Source organism: Ovis canadensis, chromosome 11 (assembly GCF_042477335.2).
Source record: "Ovis canadensis isolate MfBH-ARS-UI-01 breed Bighorn chromosome 11, ARS-UI_OviCan_v2, whole genome shotgun sequence".
NCBI lineage: Eukaryota > Metazoa > Chordata > Mammalia > Artiodactyla > Bovidae > Ovis > Ovis canadensis.
The window spans coordinates 34,224,062-34,243,869 of NC_091255.1; the positions used below are offsets into that span (position 1 = coordinate 34,224,062).

Below are 19,808 nucleotides of genomic sequence, written 5' to 3' on the forward strand. Positions count from 1 at the left end.
TTTTGCTTCCTTGAGTGGATTAAACCGTCAAGTTTCCGGGTGTTTGCAGAGCAACGGGAGAGCTGCAGACAGTAATGTGGTTTTATTTACAACATAACCTCTTCAGCAACATCACTGGATTCTGAAAACACAGAACAATTTTCAGGCCCTTGGGGATTTCCAAGACAGGATTTCCATAAACATTAAATATTGATGAATCTTATCTCTCTGCCGACCTCCTTGCTTCCTGTACCTCCACCCCAAGCTCCAGTGAGAGACAAAGAGACGGAGAGACAGACAGAACACGTGCACAGAGAGAAAGAAGAGGAGAAAATGAACCAAGAAAGCAAGGCAGAAAAATGGGAGCACAGACATGGCACTGTTTCAAGCAGATGAGGGGCTCAAAAGGGAGCCGGCTCAGCCTGTGTCCGAGGGCAGGGGGGATATACATTCTCATCCTGGTACTTCCTCTACAACTTGAGGCTGGGTGCCCAGGATGGGAGCTCGGGTGTGGGCTGGGGCTGTGGTGTGGGTGGGCATTCAGCTTAGAGCCAGGTCATGACATGGCCAGGGCTGGGCTCTCCAAGTGGTGGGGCGTGATGCGTACTCAGTCCTGTCTGACTCTTTGCAACTCTATAGACTGTAGCCTGCCAGGCTCCTCTGTCTGTGGGATTCTCCAGGCAAGAATATTGCAGTGGGTTGCCATTTCCTCCTCCATGGGATCTTCTGCACCCAGGGATCGAGCCTGTGTCTCTTGTGTCTCTTGCGTTGGCAGGTGGATTCTTTACCATTGTGCCACCTGGGAATCCCTGGGTGGGGTGGGAATCCATTTGCAAAGGCTTGGCCGTGGCCAAGGGGTCAAGGAGTGGACCTTCCACCAAGCAAGGAGTGAGGCCCCGAGCAGCACCCCCTCTGGGATCTCCTCTCCTGTGTCCTTGCTCCTCTCTAGGCATCTTTCTCAGGATCTCTAGGATTACACAGCATCACCCCAAACTTCAGAGACAAGAGCTTCAGGTTTCAGAAGGGGAAACTGAGGCTTGGAGGCAGCTTGAAGGAAGCCCACAACAACCTCAGACCGGCAGGGTATGTGAGTGGGAGCAGAGGCCAGCCTTCCAGACTCCTAGCCCAGGGCTTTGCCATACACCACACTTGACCTCTGGGAGGCAAACACGTGAAGGCAGTAGATTTGTGATGAGATCCATGAACCAGCGTGGAGGTTGGCTTTGACCAGTCTCTCACCTCCAGAGGCAGAACTGGGTAACATTCAAAACACAAAAAGGAGCGGAGATGCCCATGGAGGGAGATGGGGGGTGAGGGCGTTGACTTTTGCTTTCAGGCAAATGTCAGATTGAATGTAAACCTACTGATCCTGGAACTGAGAGCATGTTTCCCTCTGACCTGAATGCAGGTGTGCAGCTGTGTGGTTTGGGGAGGCAGTTATGGGAAGTAGACCCAGTTCAAGGCTTGTCATAAGGAATCCCAGGCTTTGCCATGCCCTCCTCCAGGGGATCTTCTACACCCAGGGATAGAGCCCATGTCTCTTATGTCTCCTGCATTGGCAGGCAGGTTCTTTACCTCTAGCGCCACTTGGAAGCCCCAGGAATCCCAGGCTTTGAATCCCATTTACATGACTGTCAACAAACTATTGGGCAGTGTGAGCCTTGATTTTATCATCTGTAAAAGGCGGTGGGGGGGGGGCATAGTTTAATGATTAAGGGTTCTGGTATGAGTTTAAATTCAGACAGATGGAGTCTTGACTTCTCTAGCTATAAGGGGATTTGTGGATGGAGTGAAATACAGTCATCTCTTGGTATCTGCAGGGAATGGGTTCCAGAACCCACTGCTGATAACAAAATCCTCGGCTCCTCAAGTCTGTGGTTCTACATCCACGGATTCAACCAGTGGCTGATGATGTAAACTGTGGTATCTTTTCACTGAAAAAAAATCTATGTATCAGTGGACAAGTACAGTTCCAACCATGTTCTTCAAGGAACAACCATACTATTAAGGTGTCTTTCAGAGAGTAGATTCTCGGCAGATTGGTTGGTCTGAGTCTGGGGGAGGCTAACATATGGGGTGGCGGCGGGGGCACTGGGCCATCTCCCTGTATCCACTCTTCTCCACTAGAAGCACTGCCTCACTAGTCCCCTTCCATGTCTCCAGCCTCAAAGGTGCCACCTCAAGATAGCTTGGGGCAAACATTAAAGTGTCCCCTTGGGCGATGGCTCTCCACAGACTGGAGCCCCAGACAGCAGACAGAGGTACTAATTCACAAAACCCAGACCCGTACAGACCCAATCCTTGGCAGAGATGTGAAATTTCATGCCCAGTGGAGGGAATGGGGCCACGCAGGATGGACTGCATCTATCAAGATCCAAGGGGATTTGGTCAGGCCACCGCCCAGCAGAGAACAAGTAGGCTCAGAGTTAATCTGTGCCTTTCCATCACACAGGCGGCTGGGTTAGCGCCTCCATTAAATGGACAAGGGAAAAAACCTCAGAAGATACATCGATGGGAAAACATCCAGGTGGTTACTATTCTGTATGCAGAACTCACACACCCCAAAAGAGGCTAAAAGGGGGCAGGCGGAAAGGATAACACCTCTCCCTGCGAAGCCTTTCTCGGTAGAACTACTAACAGTCGCTGGAAGAACAAGCCTCAGATCACAAGGCTTAATAGCTGAAGCTTCACACGTTAGTAACCTATTTACAGATGGTGCTGGATTTCACACATCAGCCCTGCCGTGGAACACACGCTCCCATAAAGGGCCTGTCTACTTGTGCACCAATACGGGGCTTCAAAATTAATGACCCCTCACCCAAATGGGCAGCACTGCAAACAGCTCAGCTCATTCTCACCTCCTGTCCAAATGAAGGAGGTGACAGGATCCGGAGGACTGAGAATGAGCAGGTTTTCTTCCAGCTCCGACACGATCGCAGAAAATTAGACAAGATCATTTTACTGTGTTTAAAAACACATTTACATGGGTCAAGTTGCTCTTGTTGGCAGACAGTCAGATCATTAAGATGCTGATGTGGCCCAAAATGTTCTTTCCTTGTCAAACTACATTCTGGGAGCTCCCCAAATCCACTGTAACTAACTAGCAAAGAAAAAAAAAAACCGCAGAGATTTTTATCGGGAGCCACAAATAAACCTCAGATGGTGCTCAAAACTGGGGCATGGCACAAGGAAGGCACCCCCTCTTTTCCTGCTTTTGTGCCCCACCTCTGGCATCTGCTGCTCTTGGCACCCCTGCCCAGTCAGCCCTAATTAAGCCTGTAGCCCCCACTCCCCGATTTAGCTGTGCCCCATTTAACATTCTGCTGTGAGCATTTCCATCATAAAAGACTTTGAAAACACTTTCAATGGCTGTATTACAGTCCACTGTATGGCCGTGGCATCACGTAACCATTCCCACATTGCAGTACATCTATCTGAGCTTGTCTAGAAGCCAAATTAGGATGAGATGAAGCTGCAACTGGGACGTCTCTGCAGCCTTGGTTGCTGCTGGCCTTTCTGGAGAGGAAGTGCTTGGCACTCCAGGCAGGAAAGCACAGCCAGAAATCCCCAAATTCACCTCTCTCTCTCACCCTCCACATCAAGGAGAGGACAAAGAAAACCCTTCCGGCAAATAGAACCATGACCCCTGTAGGCCTCAATTTCTGACTGATCCTGCATCTACCAGACCTCAGGGCTGGAGGTGGAATTTGCTCCTTCATCCTCCCTAAATATTTGTAGAAGATAATCGATCACTGGGATTCAGACGCATGGCAAATGTGAGCTGGGTCTCGGCATGGCTGAGCCAACAGGTTCCAGGTGGCCCGCTGGACAGTGGTTCTCAGTGGGGGTGCCACAGGGACCCCGGGCTATGTCTGGAGACAGTCTGGGTTGTCATATCTAAGTGTGGCGGTGCTACTGGTCTGTAGCAGGATAGAGGGATACTAAATATCCTACAATGTACAGACAGATCCCCGCACAAAGTAGCTGACCCAACTGATAACAGTTGCAAGGATGAGCAACCCTGCCGTAGAGTGAGATCGGGGTCCTAGTCCAGCTCCCGCTGAAAGCTGCTGGGGACCATCCAGAAGGCCTGAGTCCAAGTCACTCTCACAACCACAGGACAGGACAAGGGAGAAGGGAGGAACAGACATTCTGGGGACCAAAGGCTCTCTCTCAGATAGATGGCGGCTTTACCTGCAAGCACATCTGTAGCATCATCCTTGCCCTACCTGGAATCCCTAATTCCAGAGGCAGGTCACAGGCAAACTTGGGTGCCAGTATTGCCAAGGCATCTCTGGGGGTGGCCCTGAGGACCACTGCCTCCCAGAGGGATCCTAGCATCCCACCCACAGCTATGAAGCCCACACCAGTTACACCACCCTCTCCCCCTCAACACCGTCCATAGCTCCCTCTTACCAACTGAAAAACATCTGGACTGAGAGGCAGGCCTCTGAGGCCCATCGCAATCTGTCCCCGCCCTACCTTTCACACGGTGCCATGGAGCCCTGCACACTGGGTGGGCAGGCTGGCTGCTTTCCCAGCCCCCTCACCCCTGCCAGTTACGTGCATTCCTCACACCCCTCGTTTGCCCTTTGACACTGCCCAGCATCTGCTGGCTCTAAGGCTTCCCCAGTGGCTCAGACAGTAAAGAATCTGCCTGCAGGATAGGAGACCTGGGTTCAGTCCCCGGGTTGGAAACGTCCCCTGGAGATACCCATTCCAGTATCCTTGCCTGAGAAATCCCATGGACAGAGGAGCCTGACAAACTACAGTCCATAGGGTCACAAAGAGTCGGACAAGACTGAGCAACTAACAACCCTTCCAAAAAGTTGCAGTCCTCTTCCCTGAGCCTTCCTCCCAGTCTCCTTCATCTCCATCAGGCACTGACCTTACTCTGATGTATGCCAGAGTCCCTGCTTCCTGTCTTAGCCTCTCTTTAGCAGGGACTGGCACCCCCCACCCAGCGTCAGCGTATGCACCTGTCCCACTAAGTGTGTCCTGCCAAGACCTGCTTGCAACATGAAAGCTGGAAATAGTGACTACTCACAGCTGCAACATCCTGTGGGTCTAAACAACGGGACCCAAGAAAACAGCCCCCACCCCCCATTCGATGATACAGGGGAGGCGAGGACAGGAGCCAAGCCGTTAGCACAGATCCTGATGCCTGGAGGGCAAAGGCCATTTATGAGAACCCTGGGTGCCCCTTCATCCTTGTTCTATCTAAACAATTCGCAGCATCACTGCCCAGAGCTGAGCAGGTAACCCATCCACGAAATGCATCTCAAGGGGAGAAGTATGAAGCGTTAAGGTGCAAAGTGGCATAAGGTACCAAAAGCCTGCAGGTCTCATTTGGCACATGCTCCAGTGAGAGACTGCAGCGACCTGGATTTGCGTCAGTACATCTGAAGAAAGGCTGGAAATAGGCGTTGAAGAGTTTAAAAGCTTCGAATTCTGTGTCTGGGCCCCTCATGGGCTGCCCCAGGGAAGGTGCCTCCATACACTGGAGCATCCACCTGGAATGTGGCTTTGAAACCATCCTCCCCAACAGCAGAGTCTCAGGGGTGCCTTGCTTCTCTCTCACGCAGGGCTGGGGTGGGGAGGGATGCATAAAATGAACACAGCTTTTGACCAGGGCAGTATAGCAAAGTTTACTCACAGAACAAGGACCTAGCCCCTCCTAGGAATTGTATCCGGCAGATCCACCACCAACACAGAACTACCCCCCTATAAGGATAGTCATCGCAACCTTGTTTGTAAAAGCAAAAGATTGGAAACCACCTAAATGCTTAACAGTGGGGTGTTTGTTAAATAAATTATAGGACATCCATGTAATGGCATAGAAGAGTGAGGAAGTGCTTCCTGCGCCAATCTGAAGCAGTCTGTAAGACACAGGGAAGGAGAGTGGGGCAGGGTAGTGCGTATGGCTCGCCACCATCTGTGGGGTTTGTAACGCCATCCTGACTCTGTAAAGGAACAACTGCCTGAATATTCATAGAATTTCTCTGAGAGTGGAAGGGAGAGGTTAGGCCCATCACCTGCATCCAAGGAAGGACAGAGTGGATGACACAGAGAGGTGAGAGGAAGACTTTCTCCTGGACACCCTTGGGTGTCCTTTCACCGTGATCCACGCGAGCATCTAGGAAAAATAATTTAAAGCACCAAAGACGCACAGCTGCGAGGCTCCCGGCTCCCTTCCTCTTTTCTTTTCCTGTCTCCTCCTCGACAGCCCACCCACCTGTCCCCTTCCTCCACCAATGTCACACTGAGAGGCAGCAGCATGAAAAGCTGGGGCATGGGGTCAAGGGTGGGATGTAGGGGGACTTCCCTGTGGTCCAGCGGTTAAGAATTCGCCTGCCAGTGCAGGGGACATGGGTCCAGGAAGATCCCACATGCCGTGGAGCAACTGAGCCCGTGTGCCACAACCACTGAGCCTGCATGCCTAGAGCCTGTGCTCTGCAAGAAGGGAAGCCACCGCAACGAGAAGGCCTCGAACCACCGTGAAGAGTAGCCCCGGCTCGTCGCAACTAGGGAAAGCCTGTACACAGCAGTGAAGACCCAATGCAGCCCAAGAGAAATGAATTAAATTATATATATATATACAAGAAGGAAATGGCAAACCACTCTCGTATCCTTGCCTGGAAAATCCCATGGACCGAGGAGCCTATGGGGGACGGGGTGGTGCTGCAGTCCATGGGGTTGCAAAGTCGGGCATGACTGAGCAACTAACAGACAGATAAGAGTGGGATGTAAACCCAGTCCCTCCATGCTTATGTATGAGAACTCTTACTCCTGCAAACCTGCGCTGGCTCTGCAGCAAGCAGGGGTCAGAGGATCCCCCTTCACAGAGTGCTGGGAGGATCAGAGCTGACCAGCAGGGGGAAGGCTGCAACCCAGCACCCAGCATACAGGAAGATGCCTGTGCATCTGCTGACCCAGGAGGCCAGCGGATCTGGACCAGTCGAGTTCCTCTGATTACAGTGGGGGTCTCTCCAGGGAGCCGCTCTGAACTGCAGGGGCGAAGGGAGCCCAGAGTGGGAGGTTTGCTTCCCTGCTGTGTGAGCAGGTGTTCTTGCCATCTCTGCTGGCTCTGGCCCTACCAGTGGGAGAGGGGGAGAAGGGGGCCCCAGACCAGGCCCCCAGGTCTGTGAATCAACAAAATGGTCTTCTTGGATCCCAGTATTGTGTCTCATAAGCCCTGACACCAAGACACCCTTGGCAGTGGCTTTGGAAATGCTGGAGATGGAAGAGAGCCACTTCAAAGGCTGCGCTTATGCAAGAGGAAAGCATGTAGGAAAAAGGCTTTGTCTCCCCCCATCTCCAAGGGAAGCATCTCAAGGGGGTTGGGAGCACAGAGCAGAGGGAAGGGGGCTCCTGGTGAGTAGGGGCCCTTGGAGGGCATGTCTTTGTGTCCAGCTCCATGTGCTTTCACTGAAGTCCACTCCCTGCACCCTTCAAAGCACCAGAAGGCTACAGAACTAGGCAGAGTTCAATTCCTGGCTCTCCCCTTTCCTGGCTGTGTGACTTCAGACAGAATGCTTAAGCTTTCTGTTTCCTCACTTGCAAGATGCAATTACTCAGAACACCTATCCCATTCAGTTGTCAAGAGGATTAAATGGGTTAACCCATGTGAAGTTGGAACAGAAACTGGCATGGAAAAAATGATGAATACTGGTTAGGACGGTTGATAACCATCATCATCCCCATCACAGCCAGGACCTGCCTATCTCCTAGCCCCACTCGATTACACTGCCACGTGTTATAGTCCCATCAAAGCCAGTGGACCCCAGGATTTGGAGCAGCCCCAAGTCCTAGCCTACTGCCATTCAGGGCCATTTCCAGGGCCATAGCGTCTGGCCCAGTCTGGAGATCTCGGGTCTCCAGCCTCAGATCTCAAAGCTTTCTGGGCAGCCTGCATGTCTCACCAGCCCTGCTTCACACCCCACCCCAATCATGCCATGTGCAAACCCTATCTGGCCTTGATCGATGTCTCCCACCCCAGAGCCAACAGGCGGTGCAGGCACATGGCCTTTGGTACCCAGCCCAGCACTTGCACAGTCACACTCCACGCCTCAGCCCTGACTAAGGGACCAAAGGGACCTGAGCGACTACAGCCCCTGAAGTCAGATTCTTGGCCCAACGCTGTCAGTGCCAATAACAGAAAATCCATCAGCACTCCCCGAGTCCCGAGCCAGCATCTTCCGGCTTCCAAACCAAGTCAATTTAACATCTGACACTTGTGCCAAGAGCTCACATCACATCGGGAAAGGCACGATCCTTTCAGTTTTACAAACTTCACTGACGATCCCCCACCCAGGCTCGGATCTCAGCATCAGCAGGCTCCCTGCTGGCGTCCTCAGCAACTCTGCTGCAAAGCCCGCCTCCCTCCCTCCTCAGCTCCCACCCGGGCTCCAAGGAGGACAGAGAGCTGCAGTCCCCCACGGGCACCTGCCCCTCCCTGAGACCACCACTCTGGCTGGATGGTTAAAGGACACAGCTGTGAAGTCATAATTTCTCTTACTTTCTGGGAGCAGAATCCGGAGCACGTCTCCACGGTCACATTGGCCTGTACCAGGGAGTCGGGGAAGGCATGCGTGATGTTCTCTGGCAATCGGAAACAGCCCCGGTACGTGACGGTCCTCCCTGCGGGGAAAGAAACGGGGATCTGGTGAGAAGCAGAGCCTGCCCTTCTTGGGGCCTGACCCGGAGGAAATGGCAGCTTCAGATCCTGAAATAGGTGGAATTACACTCAGGAGGAGCAGATTCCAAATTGGAGAGGGTAAACTGCCCAGACAGGCTATGTGTGGTCAAGCCAGGCTCCTGAGAGAAACCAGATCCCAGAACCTTGCTCACCAGGGTCACTGACAAGGGACCACTTGGCTGAAGCTGCTGAACTCATGACTTGCAACTCCTGCCAGCCCTCGGGGGACAGTGTCCATCCTTCCTCCCTCCCTCCTTTCTTCGCCCTTTCTCTTTCTCCCTTCCTTCCACAAATCTGACTTTTTTTTTTCTCTTTTCACCATGCTGTGTAGCATGTGGGATCCTAGTTCCCTGATTAGGGATTGAACCCATGCTCCACTGTGAGTACCTCCCTGCAGCCTGTGGGGAGGCGGCACCTGGGTCACCCTTTTGCACCCCACACCCAGCCCTGACCCTGACATACAGCAGGTGCCCTATACATGCTGAGAGGTAAGGATGTGGCATGAGCTGTGAGAAGTTAGTGATCTAAGATGCTGCTGGCAGAGCCTCACCTGCCTCTAGACTTCAGGTGTGGCACAGGCTGTCACTCCCATTCCACACCCTTCTGCCCTGCTCCGCAGGTGAGAGTCCCAGGCCACTTAGAGCAGGAGGGCACCTCCAAGATGGAGCCACAGATGACCTACTCTGCACCTTCCTCTGATCCCAACCTGAAGCTCAGTTCAAACACACGCGTTTTTCTGTCTCTGGCAGGAGTTTGTTTTAATCTAAAATTTCACTGATGTACATACTTCAGTGAAACTGAATCCAACGTCACAAAGAAGTTTCAATCCAGGTCCCTATGCTGGTGGACTCAAAACCTCCTTTTCTGTCCTCCGTGGACACTAAAACCTAAGTCGTGTGGCCGCCAAGAGCAGCAGCTTCCCCCATGAAGACCCAGTGCTGCACAGCGTCGTCAACTGTCTTCATCTCACCCTCATGATTCCTAGTTCCCACTGGAGCCAGGGATTTCCTTACTTTCTTGATAGTTCAGCTTTGCATTTACAGCAACACTTGTTCAGTTTTACCCAGCACTTCATTGACTTCCCTGATAGCTCAGTTGGTAAAGAATCCACCTGCAACGTGGGAGACCTGGGTTCAATCCCTGGATTGGAAAGATCCCCTGAAGAAGGGAAAGGCTACCCATTCCAGTATTCTAGTCTGGAGAATTCCAGGGACTGTATAGTCCATGGGGTCGCAAAGAGCCGGGCATGACAGAGCGACTTTCACTTTCACCAGCACTTCAGGGTGTTGTGTAGCTAGGAAACACTCCTACTGTCTGGTCCGTCCCGGTAATCAAAGTCTGTCTCTGCACCTGACAAAACAGACTGGAACCCAAAGATGGGAGGCCACCCAGCACGTCTAAGAAACACCTAAGCCAAGGCTCTGGGCCTCCTGGTTGGTTTTTCTCTCCTGCAGAGGACAAGGAAAGATGTGATTTGGTCACGAACTCAAGCGATCTTTGGCAAACCCTAACACCTCGCCCCCTGCCACAAGCCTGTCCAGGGAAGGTGGTAGGGAAGGCAGAGCACAGTTTCCGCCCTCCAGAATTTAGATGAAGGGCTGTGGACGCAGAGGTGGCAGACAGCAGGGGCAGACAGAGCTCAGGGACAGGCTGGCGCACTCACGCTTCCTGGAGCCGGGCTGCAGCTCCTCCACGCGGTACACGGAGAGCCGGCCCACACCTCCACACACGGAGCTCTTCTCCCCTTTGCACTCGTGGTTACACTCCTCCGGCCCAACGCTCATTGCTGGGAGTCGGTTCCCACAGTAGCACTCGGCCCCGGCCTCCAAGCCAGCGTAGATGTAGGACCTGCAGGCAGAACGGGGCCTGGGGTGAGTCCCAAGCCTGGCCAGGGGCACTGAGGTCTGGATCTAGCAATGGCCACTGGGTCTGGGGCCAGGATAAGGGTGAGCCCTGGAATCTCAGGACAGGAACCCCAGGTCTCCTGACACTGAGCCCAGAGCTCTTCCCACAATCCCCTGCCATCTCGTCAGTAAACCTTCTTTGGTTTTCACAACCGCATCTGATCGGTCGAGCTCTGATCACACTCCGACAGCCAACTGGCAGCAGAAGCGCCACCTCAGGGACGCCACTCCCATGCTCTGGGAGTGCCTCTTAGCCTTATTTCCAGTGGAGCTGACCGTTAGGGGCCCCCACTTACCGCTCAGCACATGCGTCCTGGCAGTGGGAGACGGTCATCTTTCTCAAGTCAAAAAACACAGCCCCCTTCAGAGTCCGCTCCTGGCCGTCATCACTGAAGCATCCCACATAGGTGCCTGCAGGGGATGAGGGAGAACCACAGCAGAGACTCAGACACCCTGGAGAGCGGGAGGGTACTAACTCCTGAACCCACCCTTGGCATTGCCCTTCCTGGCTATGACACTTCTCAGAGAAGCCCAGGGGACAAGGCTGTGGTCCAACCTTCCCCACAGTGCTTCTGGACACTTCCAACTTGTTCCCTTCCTGTCCTCTTTCTTAGTTAATGGCCAACAGTCCTGTAGACACTCTGCCAGGAGCCTGGCATCAGCCAGGACACAACTTCCTTCCGCCAGCGCTCACCTGGTTTAATTAAGTCTGGCTGGTTTAATTGCTTCACCTGGACCCCTCTCCTCTTCATCCCTACCCTTCCTAGGCCAGGAGAGGCCTGCCTACCTCCATGAACGAACTGATAGGCAGACTCTGTTGCCTCCTTGTGATCCAGAAGGAAGAAATGAGATACGTAAAGTCTGATCTTAGCTAATATAGAGATTTTGCAAACAGGGAGAGCTAGTCCAAGAGAAAAAAAAAACAAAACAAAACTCTGCTGGGACATCCCTTGTGGTCCAGGGGTTAAGACTTCGCCTTCCAATGCAGGGGAGCTAAGACCCCACACGTTACGTGGCCAGTAAATAAATAAATAAATAAATAAACCGAAGCAATATTGTTAATAAATTCAATCAAGACTGCAAAAATGGTTCATATTAAAAAAAGAAAAAGAAAGAAAAGAAAATATCAGCCATCGCAGGAGGGCAGAAACCCCCATCACTGGAGGTGTATAAGCGGCATCTATTAACATGTAAGAGGGCTGTTCTGTGTGGGAATCCTTAGGACCACAGGACCCTGAGCCCTCAGCAGGTCAGGCATCTCCAGCACATCCCTGGGAGGGGACGATGTTGAGGGGCAAGACTCCACAAATCAGTGACCCAACAGTGCACATGTCAGTGGGAAATAGTCCTGCCCTGCCACACCCCGCCAGGGAGCTGCCTCCCGGAAATGTACAGCGAAGCCTGGGGAACCTGAACGCTACCGAGTGCATTTGGTGTGTAAATGTCACACGCAGCACAGCGCATTGAAGGAACTATGCACTAGGGATTTGCAAACACGCCATCACACCATCCGAGCTGCGAATGCACACCCACAGAGTTGCGCCCAGATCCGGATGGGGCACCCATGATGAAGATGCTGCCCGTCTCCGGGGAAACACTGGCACTCAGCTCCGGGATGTCTCAAGCGGCATCTGAGCAGCACACTGTAGCCACTGGAAGTTGGGCGTTTCTGGGAAGCATTGTGCCCAAGGCCTCCCCACAGCCAGCCAGCTCCCAAACAGCTTTGCGGGGAAGAGTGACCGTCTCGTCCACCAGTCCTGGAGCTCCCGGATCAGGCGAGACTGGTGCTGATTACTCCTGCCAAGAAGCTGGCCCCAAACAGAAGCTCAGGGCCACCAGCTGAGTGGTTTGAAGGAATGAGTCTGCCAGCCCACATTCCTGGGGACGTGAATCAGGGAGTGACTTTCCTGGGTATGAACAGCATGCTTAAATCTGTCTCTGGTGTTGACTAAATCATTTCAGCATTCTGTGCCTCAGTTTCCTCAACTGTCAAATGGATAAAGGCCCCCCTCCCCCTCCCCTTGCTCATTTCTCCCGCCCACGTCTGGTCATGGCCCTGCTCCTTCCCGCACGTCTACTCTTTGCTTTCTACTCATCCTTGATGGCAGGGCTCACAGCCCTGGCGACTCTAGTCTTCTGCAGCCTCTCCTTTCCCTGCACTGTCACACTGAGTGTCTGAAAAGCTTGCTGTCACCCAAATCCTGATCATTAACTGTTGTTAAAAACTGTGTACACCTGTGTGTCTCGTCTTTGTACCATGAGCTAAGGCTCGTTGAGGGCAGGGACCACAACTTCCCCTTGGCTGGTGACTTGCTGCCAAGGTCAGACACGATGCCAGTAGTGGGTCAGAGCTCCTAAAACCCACACTGACATCCTGTGAGGGTGCAAGAGGGAAAGCGGGGAGCCCAAATGCAGTGGCTGGTCCTACTGGCTATCCCAATGTGCAATTCCCAGGGCCCCTGGTTAAAAAAGGAAGGGGAAGATGGCCAGGATGGTAGGAAACAGGACTCTCTGTCACACCAGAAATGGCTGAAGATCCAGGAACCTCAGATTAGAGAACACTGGGCTGCAGCGAAAGCAAAGACCTTCAGTGTCTGCACAGGGTCTTGCTCCCTTCCAGGCTATGACCCTCTCGAGGCTGCCTTCACTGGGACGCCCGCCAGCACACACATGGCCACACCCAGCGTCCATCCATGGATACAAGCTCCACTCCTCTACTCGGGGCTCCAGACACCCAGGCCCTGCAAGCTTCTCTCTCTTCGTATAAAGCTCAGGACTACCGAGACCAGAAAGCTTTCATCCAGGTCAGTGAAAATCAATCGTTCTCCTTAGCCTGCCTACTTAGTAAGAGAAAACTAATATTTGAGAGATTTCTGACATGTGTTGCTCAGCAAAGAAGAAATTCTATTACAGCTTTCAAGTAAACATCCAAAACACAGGCTCGGGGGTTGTTACACATTTATCACCACTGATGGGAAATTAACCAGAAGGTTCTGGTCACCAAGAGGTGACTGGGCTCAAGACCCCTGGAGGCTGAGATTGGCACATACACATTTGCGGGGCAGGGCGTGGGGGTGGGGTGGGAAGAAATCTCTCTTGGGAATGGGCTGCCTTAGATTCAAATCCAGGCTCTGCTCTATCTGGCTGTGTGACCTAGCATGTGCAGCCTCTACTTCCCCGTCTGTAAAATGCACACATGGTCCCATGGAATTCATGGGGTGGTTGTGAGAATTCCACGAGATAACATGGAAAGTTATCTAATGCAGGCGTGGCATGTAGTGTGAGCTCAGGGGTGATTGTTACTGTTGTAATGTGTCATTATTAATAATAAACACTTTTAGATTACTCTACTTCCCTGAAATGCAAGCCCTTCATCATTAAAATGGTGATAGCGCTGCTGACATCATAAGGCTGTTTGAAGATTAAATTAAATGAGATAACAGATGTCCATCTAGGCAGAACAATGGTTGGCACACAACAGATGCTCGGATAAGCGACAGCTATTATTATTCTCATCCTACACTGTAACCTGGGGCCGGGTGTGCCGATGGCTCCGTAAATATTAGCAGAGCACATTAATAAAAGAGAAAGAAAGGGTTTCGAGCAGTCAGGGTTGGGTTCTTCAAAAACAAGGAGAGGCTAGCCAGCTCCCAGCTGGCTGGTGGGTGGAACTGACCAGTCTGGAGGAACACCCACGCTCGGCTGGCCCCGTCTCTGTTTGTAGCAAGACCCAGATACCTCCCCCCATTCGTGAGGAGGAGGTGAGCCTTTTTTCCTGGAAAAATAATGAATGGCTTTTCTAACTCCCTGACAGAGGCGAGAATGTGTAGAAAGAAAGGACTTCCCAGGGATGCACTGGGACACACTCTGAGGCGGATTTATTACTTTCGGCTGAAACGGAGGCGATGCATTATTGTCTGTGACTCTGCATCTGTTCATTTGCACATCAAAATGGACATGCCGTGAGGCTATTAACGATGGCTTCGGAGATATTGGAATGTCTTTGGAAATTACTATCAATAAAAAACAAACTGGCTATGGAGAAGTTACTATTTTTCCCCTAGTAAACTTACTGACATTTTATTCCATTATGGATGTTGTCCAAGGTATAATGAAATGCTCAGTGATTGATGGGGCCTCCTGCGGCTTCCAAGGCTTGCCGGATCCCCTTACAGGAGGATGGCGGGCTGCCCGGGGCCACGAAGAGACGCTCTCTTTGTCTGCAGCTCCAGCAGCTGTCCCGAGGGCGGGCCTCCACCAGGGAGGCCAGCCTGGCTATGCAGGGCCCCACAGAGCCCCAAGAGAGGAAGGGGGCTCCCAGAGGGTTCTAGGGCCAGTGCCCACCTCTCCCCACTTTCTCTGAAGATCTTTAACTGCGTGACACCACCGCCTCTCCCAGGGCGAATTCTTTCTCCAATCCTGGGGGATATTCAAAATATTGAATAACTGATGAGAGGCATGGCCTGGTCTGAATTGTCACCATTCCACACCAGAGCCTGACTGTCCCTGCTGAACTAGGCATTAACTCTTCCGTTGCCAGGTTTGGGGGTCACCAGGGAGGATCAATCAGAGTGCAGAAGGTACTCAGAGACTCAGGGCAGAAACCCTGGTGTATAATAGGTGACGGTCTGTCCTGTTTGGATCTCACCACCACCTCTTCAGCTTTTACTACAGCCTCTTCCATCGCCTCTTTAAAAGATGACTTGAAGAGTGCTTGCTGGTTCTCCTGGATGCAGATATTCTACACACAGGGCTGTAACCAGGTCACCCCGAGTCCTCCTGTCTTCTGGCCAGTCACCCTGAAGCCAGGTTGCTAAGAATTTGTCACTTCTGTGTACCGAGCCTCAAGCCTTTTGCACATGCCTCTCTTATGCCTCAGTCATGCTAGGGGGTAATCATTTAGCTGCACATCTGATTCCACCACCACAGACAGAGCTCCTCAAGTGTAAAGTGAATAGCACGCATGGAGACTCACGTGTGCTGAGTGTGGACTGAGAAAAATAAAAAGAGGAATCATGGCTAATTTGCCAAGGTCATAGAGTCAGTAACTGGCAATACCAAGAGACAAATGCAGGTCTGTTTTCAAAATCTATGCTCTTTCCATGCCTTCTTTTTAAGAAATGCATGGTGACTTTCTACACTGGCATCACCCTGATAGAGACTCGGCTTGTTGATGTGTTGGGAGGAGTTTATAGAAATTATAACTACACGAAATGAGCTACAGAAGTGGTTCCTTAATTCTCCCTCATTCTTACATGGAAGCCTTGCTGAGGAATCCCACCCAAGGGCTATGACCTAGAGGATTTCAGATGAAACTTCCTTCTACGGAAGTTTCTTCTATAGAAAGCTTAGTTCTGCAGTCTTCATCGTATCGGGCCACCATCCTCTTCTATATCCTGCCACTGAGGATCCTAAGCTACAACCATACTTCTTAAACTCAGAGAGCAGTTTTCCTGCAATTCGTGGTACAGGATCAAATAAGGCGGTGGCAGAGATGCTGAGACACTGACTGAGATCAGTCACCACCCATCAGTGGCTCTGACACTCCCTGGGTGCGCACTTCACACAGCTCAGTTTTGAGGCCCTGCACAGTCTGGATAACTCAGTGTTAAGCTTCGAGCTGGAGCCAGGCTGACCCCATGATGGAGTCCCAGCGGCGTGACTCCAGCAGTTCTGGTCAGTGCCCTGCCTGTCCCCCAGGCCTTGCTGTCTCCAGGCTGCACCCTAAGATGTAGGTTCTACCCTCATTCCAAGTCCCTATCTGCTTCCTAACATACCCTGTACTGGCCACCTCCTCCCCCGTCTCACTTCCCACTCCCTACCAGTGTTCCTGGGGTCATACCCAAAGCAGACCACATCCATGTGAATCCTAGTTTCCGGGTTTGCTTCCAAGGAACCAAAACTAAGAGAATGACCTTGGAGAATTTACTTAACAATTTCCGTGCCTCTTCACCGGCAAAACTGAGCTATAACAATAGTGCGTGCATGCTAAGTCACTTCAGTCGTGTCTGACTCTTTGTGACCCTATGGCCCATACCCTGCCAGGCTCCTCTGTCCATGGGATTCTTCAAGCAAGAATACTGGAGTGGATTGCCATGGCCTTCTCCAGAGGATCTTCCCGACCCAGGGATTAAACCTGTGTCTCTTACATCTCCTGCATTGGCAGGTAGCTTCTCTACTACTACTAGCAACCGCCTGGGAAGCTCCATAACAATAATAATAGCCCCTGTAAATACAACACTTACAGGTGTGTGGTCACTGATACATGAGTGAGCTGTTATTAAATAATAATAATTCCTGACTGCCAGTGCATACAATAGGCCCCCTAGTCCAGTGGTCCTCAGCCTCAGGGCACATGCAAACCACCTGGAGACCACACTGCTCCAGACTGCAGCCCTCGCCCCCGAGTTCGAGATTTGGGGAGTCTGAGAGAACCTGAGAACCTGCATTTGCAACAAACTCCTGGGTGGTGCTGGGGCTGCCAGCATGGGATCCCACTTACTGAGCTGCTGCTCTACATTATCACATTTAATGCTCACCACAACCCTGGGGCAGGTATCTCGACCTCCATTTTCAAGGGACGCAGAGAAATTAAGAGACGTGGTCACCCAATAAGTTTGGAGAATGAGCCAGGATTTAAGCTCAGGTCTGTCTCAGCTCTAAGATGCTTACACATCTCAACCCCCAGCCACATGCAGTCCAGCTAGGAAGTGAGCAAAACTCCCAAGGGCTTTCCCTCCCAGGCCCCTCCTGTCTACGGTGGGGCTGGAGGAAGCAGGATATGGGAAGGCCACGGGCCCTCGGTTCCCAATTCTCAGGCTGCAGCCAGGGCCAGGGAGAGGGGACACCAGTCTGTGCCCCCAAATGGGGCTCCCGGGAAGAGCTCCCATATGCGTAAGGGGACCCAGGCTAAGCACCTACCTCGGCTGCTGGTGGCTGGCTGGGGGGCCTCGGGGCTCAGTGCCGGAGGCCCCGGGGGGTCCCCCACAAAGTGGTGGAACCAGCGACGCCGCAGCTGGCGCAGCTCTGAGTTGCGGCTGCGGAGCCAGCGGGGGCCGGGCCGGGGCCGGGCCAGGGGGCCCTGCAGCACGTCCATGCCGAGCAGCAGCTCCGGGCTGACCCGGCCATCGTGCATGGCTCGGCTGTCCAGTAGGCCCACGCCCAGTGCCACAGCAGCCACAGGCAGGGCCTGCAGCGGGCCAGGGGCCCGGGGGCCAGGCGGGAGGCCCACGCGGGCCCGCTGCAGCAGCAGCAGGCTGCCGGTCATCAGGTAGGCGGCCGTGAGGAAGAAGAGTAGGAACTGCGTCCGGCGGAGAAACTTCTGGAGTCGGAAGAAAGGTTTGGCCATGCCCCTGGGCGGCAGGGCTCCCAGCTGGAGCCCGGGGACGGCTCCTAGCACCCAAGCCGGAAGGAGGCCGGAGCCTCCGGAGGTGTCATCCCCGCATGCTGGCACCGGCCTGTTCTCTCCTGGGGTTACAGTTCCTCCTGCCCGGTTTGCAACAGGTGCTCAGATAGCACCATCACTGAGCCCTAGCCCTGGGCCCTGCAGCTGTAGCTTCTGCCCGAGTGTCAGGAACTTGGCCATCCCTGGGTTCTAGCGACCTTCATGTCCTGGCTTCGAAACCTGGAAAAGAGAAAGGGCACTTAGAAGGAATAGGAGGGTCCACCTCTCCCACTGCCCCAGGGTCAGGAGCCCCACGCCTCTGTGCTCTGTCTGCCAAAGGGGCTGGCTATGCCGCAGAAGTGAGGGACAGAGAGCCTGGTTCCAACCCCAGCTCTGCCACTGGATGACTATGTGACAGCAGGTGGGCTATTTCACCTCATGGGGCCTCAGTCTCCTCATCTGTAAAATGGAACTAACGCTCTACCCTGGAGCAGTAGGACAATCCACTAATGATAACAGGAAGGAGGAAAAACAGCAGCAGTGACCTTGTATGAATCCTTAAACTATGTGCCAGGCTCTGAGCTAGACCCTTTATGTATCATCTCATTTAATCCTCACCCCAACCTGGAGAGAGAGATACATACAGCATTTCCCCCATTTTACAGATGAGGAAACTGTGGCAAAGGCAGACAAAGTAAATTTCCCAGTCACACAGCTGGGGAGAAGATGAGCCAAGGGTTGGAACAGCCTGAATTCAGAGCCTGGACTGTAAACCCCCATGTGGTCCAGCCTGTAATGAACCCCATTACCTATATGTGCACTCAGGCCAGCGCATGAGTATACAGCAGGTGCTCAATGCATGTGTGTACTGGGCTTGCAAACTGTCTTTTGGAAATGCTTCTGCAGAGAGGGGTTGGCTCTAACCCAGGAGAGGGCACAGAGGAGGGAGTGGGCTTGCATAGTCTTCCCTGGTTCCTGAAGGGAGGACACCAGAGCTGGAGAGCCCCCGGGGCCGTGCACCTGTCAGCAGAGGCTGGGCTCCTGGTGTAGGGAAGCGGGGAAGGCTCTCAGAGAAGCCTTCCTGGGGTGCCCCTCTGCTACCCAGGACTCAGCTCTCACACTGGGCTTTGGTTTCCTTTGACGGCGCCTCTGAAGTGCACTGTCGGGGGTTGGCAAAGGGGCCCGCAGCTGCTGCGAGCTGGGCTGCTGGATAAGGACAGCCCGGCACACAAGGACAGGCTTGTCCCGGGGTGAAAGGCTCCGAGGAGCGTGACTAAGCCGCTGCCTGTAACTAACAAGGCCCGGGACCCCGGCCAGGACCCCACGGCCCCTCAATGGCTGCTCTGTGCCCTGGGGACAGTGGCCGGGTGTGAGAGGAAAGACAACGTTTGGGCTCTTGTGGCCTGGCATTCCAGGGTCTGGGAGGGGGTGGTATCAGATCAGCATGACCCTTTCTGATTCAATGCCGAGAGCCACCAGGTTCTGATACTTCTGGGGAGGGCAGGATCTGAGAATTAAGGGGGTCCAATGGGTCCTTTAGGCTGGGGCAGGGGTAGCAGGGTAGGGAGTCAGCAAATGAAGGTGGAATTAAATGCTGAGTCTGGGAGCCATTTCAAATGGGTCTCCAGAGCTTTTATTTTCTCTCTAAGCTGGTGTGTGCCAGGCCCACCCCGGCCAGCCTCGTCAGATTTGTATAACCACAGAGAAAATCCCAAGAAATCCGGACTGATCCCCCTGCCTCCAGCTTTGGCCCCTGCAATCCATCCTCTGCAAGGCTGCCAAGGTGATCCTCCTAACACGCAAATCTGATCACGGTGCTCCCCTGCTTAAAACCCCTTTCAAT

General features: G+C 53.1%; 1 protein-coding gene and 1 long non-coding RNA gene across 2 annotated transcripts in view; one reads left to right on the forward strand and one right to left on the reverse strand.

The window, feature by feature from the left end:
- Nucleotides 1–19,808, reverse strand: part of WSCD1 (WSC domain containing 1) — a 47,214-nt gene that overhangs the window by 17,305 nt on the left and 10,101 nt on the right. Inside the window, exons 2-5 of the mRNA XM_069542801.1 lie at nt 17,503–18,205; nt 10,878–10,992; nt 10,341–10,525; nt 8,498–8,619 (exon numbers count right to left, since the gene is read on the reverse strand). Of these exons, the coding sequence (XP_069398902.1) occupies nt 8,498–8,619; nt 10,341–10,525; nt 10,878–10,992; nt 17,503–17,929 (849 nt within the window). The 5' untranslated portion in view covers nt 17,930–18,205. The remainder of the gene's footprint in view (nt 1–8,497; nt 8,620–10,340; nt 10,526–10,877; nt 10,993–17,502; nt 18,206–19,808) is intronic.
- LOC138414931 (uncharacterized) lies at nt 12,301–14,619 on the forward strand. The gene is made up of 3 exons (XR_011247021.1): nt 12,301–12,492; nt 13,202–13,385; nt 14,396–14,619. It is a non-coding gene; the product is annotated as an uncharacterized lncRNA (long non-coding RNA).